This window comes from Arctopsyche grandis, chromosome 11 (genome assembly GCF_051622035.1).
Source record: "Arctopsyche grandis isolate Sample6627 chromosome 11, ASM5162203v2, whole genome shotgun sequence".
In the NCBI taxonomy this organism is placed as follows: Eukaryota; Metazoa; Arthropoda; class Insecta; order Trichoptera; family Hydropsychidae; genus Arctopsyche; species Arctopsyche grandis.
In genome coordinates this window covers 3,258,357-3,263,912 of record NC_135365.1, presented here as the reverse complement: position 1 = coordinate 3,263,912, position 5,556 = coordinate 3,258,357, and the positions used below count along the sequence as shown (strand labels likewise).

The following is a 5,556-nucleotide window of genomic DNA, read 5'->3' as shown; positions in this document are numbered from 1 at the left end:
TATGCCTTATTAAACCCGCCAGAAAGATCCAACCCAATTTTAATAATTACCATTTTAATAATTGCATCTGTGCACATCGAAAGGTTACTCGTCATCTATCATTCGTGAAGTCGAGAATTGCGTTTAAAGCGGCCATCCAGTTAATCTGTGGTTCAGTATGTCTGGCGCTTGTCGATCATTTGCACCGCATCGATTACGTTTATATTTTTTGTATAGATGTGTACTTTAATATTACAAGGAGACATGCAAAAATCATATTTGTATTTTATTTCATAATTTTAATATTAACTAAAACGAGTAAATAAAATTTAGATGAATCTCATCAGAGCTGCGCAGGCTACCATTAAGGCTGCGAGTGCTTGAGTTACTGCACCACCACTGCTAGTCTTACCTAACTGAACAGTGGTTTTAAAGTCTTTATCTACAATATTTTCTTTAATATCTGCTTCTTTCAATCTCTCAGTTATTTTCATATAATCTCCAAAATCTAAGGATTTTCTACTGCTAAGGATATAAGTGTAACCTGGATATGGAAGAAGATTTCAATTACACTTTCATTTATTAAATTTATATTTACATAAAGAATACGAAAATATTTTTTTAAATAAAATAATAATAATAGGTATATGCACTCACTAGTTTTCTCGGCGAAGCCTTGAGGAGTTGTATGATCTAAACATTCATGAAATACAGCATATTTTCCTTCTTCGTACATTATAAACGTAAATTTTCTAGCTGCGATACAGAAAAGAATCGTTAAATATTGCATTTATTCACTTTCAGGATAAATAAAAATAAAAATGAAGCACACCTGCATCCAACTCGAAATCAGCTGTGCCTGTTTTTGTAACATTAAGATTCTTCGTTTGTTCTTTATTGTTTTTGTAACCCATCACACGTATCTTGTATTTGTCACCATCCTTATCGGATTTTAAAGTAATCCATTCTGAGAGATTTGACTTATCTGTTGTATACAATTGATACCAAGTGATATTCAAAAACTGCAAAAGATCAAATATAGTATATGTATATTAAATCATTTTCAGGGAACATTCGCTAGACAAATTTGCTCTAATAAAATTCCACTTAGATAAAACTTCCAATAAAACTCCACTAAATAAAATTCCACTTAGAAAAATCATATTTTGACTATTCTTGTGGATTAATAACAAAAATTATATTGATAACTGGCTTACCTCGATAACATAAACGAATTTTTGTTATTATATATAGTAAGTGGAATTTTATTGAATTCTCATATAAAGATAATTTAATATATTATCCCTATTAATTCAATTCTGATTTGTATAAATACGAGTAAACACTAGTATGAGCTTTTTGCTCGCAATTTTACCGATTTAAAGTTCAACACACTTCCACTTCCAATAGTGTGGTCAGAACACTATTTTAATAAACATGTTTCAATAGAAAATACTCAATATAAAATAGTAATAACAGTGGGAAAAAATCCCAAGTGAAAATACGTACATTTGAATTTTGATTTGAACTGGATGACTACTTAGAGATATTTAAAAGCTGAAAAGTACTACAAATGGAAGATAACATACCCGACTATAGATTTCAATATTCATTTTAAACAGGAAATTGACAGATTTTGAGACATCGACCGAACAACACCAAGATATAGAAAAATCGCGCGATTTAAAAAACACATATATCTCTGAATCTCGAGCCAATCAACATTTGTTATTACCAGATTCATGTTTACTGGGCATAGATCTATAAGAAAAGTCATATCTCGTCTCTGAACCATTTTTTGTGTCCACAGTGCTATTAATTGTTGGCTTTGTATATCGTAATCAAATTTGCACGAAATGTGATCAAGCTGAATTTATTTTACTATGAACTAATATAGTAATTTCCATTATAATACATTTGTCTTACTGATGTATAATAGAAAGAAAGTATTATATTAATATGAAATATTGTTTTTATTTAATTTTCATTATATCTATTTTTAATTTAAGCAACATATTTTTATACTACATATCGTATGTGCTATTATAAAAGTTGATTGATTATATTCTGATTAATGTTAAATTTTCTTTATTGTCTTTTTACTTTATCGTACGTAGTAACAATAGATGAAGTTTTGTGATCATGCGAAAATTAGAACTCGAGATTTTGACTGATTCGAACTCGGAATCGATCACTGATCATTAAAGACACGTATTTTGGGCATCTATTTTTGTCAATTTTAGCATTTTCACTTTGTTTTAGGGCATTAAAAATGTTCAATTTTAGCGTCTATTTAGTATCGATTTTTATGAAGAGTTTAATTTTAAATAATTTCAATAAAATTTATATACATATATACAATTTAAAATCAACAACAACAATTAAAAAATAATAGAAAAATAAAAAAATGTTTTGTAATTAAAATTACAAAGAAAAAACATGAACATGAAAAAAAAGAAACATGATATCCTTCCAAACATTGAGCCTCTGTTAATACATTGAACAGTGGCAGGTTTCTAAAAAACATTTCTTTAACATTAATATTAGATTTTGTACCTGCCACAGATGGATTGAATAGTTTACTCAATGTTTGGAGGAATAGATTTGTCTTGAATGCGATTCTACTTTAAAGACACTTTTTTTAGCAGTCTTTTGAATTCACAGCTCCAACTGCCTTCTTTTGTTTACAATTAAAATAGATGTCCCCCATACTAAATATTTAACCTAACTTCCCATGTGCTTAGATTCTAGAAAAAAAAATATTAGTTTATCAATGTATGATTGTCCCTAAATGAGTTTATGTATTTACAGAAATGAACTTTTCATCTGATAAATTAAATTAGCTGATAACTAAAAATAAAACTATCACTCTTTGATCTGTGTACATATGTATATTAAGCTTGTATTGGTTAGAAAGTTTGTTTTGGAGGAAGAAATAATGAAATTTGAGGTAATGAGTTGCTGCCGGAAATATGTATACTCATTTATGCCGGGAACCTTACAGTTTAGAATAGTTTATTAATACTAAGATTGCTTTAATGATTTGCTTTAAGAATAGTTTATCAATGCATGATTGTCCATAAATGAGTTTATGTATTTACAGAAATGAACTTTTCAATCATCTGATCAATTAAATCAGCTGATAACTAAAAATAAAACTATCACTGTATGATCAGTGTTCATATATTAAGCTTGTATTCGTTAGAAAGTTTGTTTTGGAGAAATAAACAATGAAATTTGAGGTTATGGGTAGCTGTTGAACTAATTGTATGTGATGTATGTATGTAAGCTTATTGTAAAAAACTAAATGTATGTAAGCTTATTGTAAATCATATTAACAATTAGACACAACATAACTTCTTATTGAATACTTATCTCGCAGATAAAACTCAGTGAAGAGATATACTTTTAGCAGTTTAATGTCAGATCTAACATATTTGGCCAAAAATCAATATATATATCGTGTATTACATTACATGAAGCTAGACGCCAAATTTGAAATTTATATGAGAGTTAAAACTATAAATATTTATATATTAGAGATAACGGGAACCTATAGAGCAAATTTTATAAAATATAGAGTGAATTATAGGCGTTTAAATAATTAAAATCTGATATGGCCATATCACGGCGAAAAGGTTGAAGATAGATTATAGTAGCTTGCTAGAGGTCACCGTACCTAAAATTGTGGATATTTGATACGCATTGTATACGATATTTTATCTCCAACGTAATGGCGGACGATACATTAACGTATATTGATGACTAAAATGAGCAATATGGCAAAGTATGAAAACGATCGGATAAGAGATAAGAGATATAAAAAATTACAACTAACACGAAAACCATGTGAACTGTATAAGAGGTATGTAAAAATATAAAATAATTATTCCGATTTGTTTCATTCCAATGGATATTGTGAATATGTTTTTAAGTAATTATTACTAGAAGAAGTTTAATATATAAAATGTACGATTGAAAGGAATAGATATTTAGATTGTAAAAAATTGTTCCAAAGTGATTAATATATAGTACATATTACTTGATAATCTCGTAGGAGCACGATATTTTCCATAATTAGCTGTATCCGCGTTTTTATGAATAATTAAACGAATAATAATGTATTTTAAGAGAGTAAAATTTTTATTTGAAATGTGTCAAAATGAAAACTATTTTGTCTCTGGGTAATGCAAATTTTAATATTCCAAAAATTTAAAAATATACAGCCAATAAATCAAAGTTTAATATTTTCCCCAAATATGTAAAATTATAATATTTATAATTGTACATAATGCAAGGAAAGTAAAATATATTAACCGTGTTCCAGTCGAAATTTGCTGCAGGAGTTAAAACCTTGCAACTGCCGGGAAGTGCATTTTGACCATTAATGGCAATAGCACTGAGAATCACAAGGAATAAACTGAACATTTTTGATTTTCAAAGTCAAATAAGTGACTACACTAGTTCGACCGGTAGCGCGAAACTAGGGAATGCTTATTTTTGGCGCATATTTATAGGATTTTTCGTTAGTTATCTATCGACATATCTACATTTGTATGTAAATATGTACTTCTGTATATATGAATATGTATGAAATCTGAATTTGGCTATCGATTTACTTATAAATGTGGGAAGACTGATAAAGTAACATTTACAACCATAATATGATATATACATACGTATCAGTGGCGGCTCGTCCAAATTTTTGTTATAATCAAAATCATGAACATTTTTATAGAATCATTTAAAAAAATCCGGAAGTGACCAACCCATGACTATAACTATGTATTTGGTAAATATAAGAAGCATTAAAAACTAGTGAAACATACGTACATATGTACATACATACACGTTGACTTGCTATGAGATCATTTTCGATACAGATTGAGCGCAAATGTAGGGAAACTCACACAAGACAAGATTTCTACTACCAGTTGTTGGATTTCGTTCAAATTGTTTTTATTACTAAATATCACTTTATATATATCAAGAATATAGAAATGATGTTTTAAAAAAAATATTACTTCCGGTTTACAATTTCAAACCAAAACCTTATCGACCCTAAGTTAGTATATTAACATACAAATACCACTTTTCAGTTCAATACGTTCAGTGTTGTGGAAAAAATCGTGTGTGGTCACGACATTTTTGACGTTTCTTAGAGAAAAAAAACTACACTTCTAGTTGATTAAATTTGATGATTTTTATTCATCGTATACATGAATTTTTTTGTGAAGAGCACACATATCGAAGAGAAATCGAACAAGAGTAAACTGCCACTTCCGGTTGATGGGTGCTCACCAAATTTTATACATCACTTGGTTTTAAGCTTAAACTTCTACATATGAAACTTCAGTTCAATAAACCAAAAGGTTTCTGAGAAAAACATAAACCTCAATTCTGAAGAGTAAAAGCACTACTTCCGGTTGATGTGAAAATATTTTTAAAATACCATACAAAATAGCCCAAACCTTTTAGTAATATATTTAATTACATTAGTTTAAGCTGGGATCATAATTTTAATTGAAATCCCAATCATTGAAATCTTTTTGATTGAAATCCATTCATTAAATACCA

At 28.5% G+C, this 5,556-nt stretch overlaps 1 protein-coding gene across 1 annotated transcript; it reads right to left on the bottom strand.

The window, feature by feature from the left end:
• Positions 1-240: 240 nt before the first annotated feature.
• LOC143919304 (uncharacterized) lies at positions 241-4,473 on the bottom strand. Its single transcript, XM_077441556.1, has 4 exons — positions 4,297-4,473; positions 812-1,001; positions 637-735; positions 241-523 (listed from the first exon to the last, which is right to left on the bottom strand). The coding sequence occupies exons 1-4, from the start codon at positions 4,405-4,407 to the stop codon at positions 309-311; spliced, it is 615 nt and encodes a 204-aa protein (XP_077297682.1). The 5' UTR covers positions 4,408-4,473; the 3' UTR covers positions 241-308.
• Between the last annotated feature and the right edge of the window lie 1,083 nt (positions 4,474-5,556).

Coding starts and splice junctions, on each gene's coding strand:
- LOC143919304 (XM_077441556.1), bottom strand. CDS start 4,407: ATGTTCAGTTTATTCCTTGTGATTCTCAGTGCTATTGCCATTAATGGT. Junction 736..811: donor TGATTTCGAGTTGGATGCAG/GTGTGCTTCATT, acceptor TCTGTATCGCAG/CTAGAAAATTTACGTTTATA. Junction 524..636: donor AGGCTTCGCCGAGAAAACTA/GTGAGTGCATAT, acceptor TTCCATATCCAG/GTTACACTTATATCCTTAGC.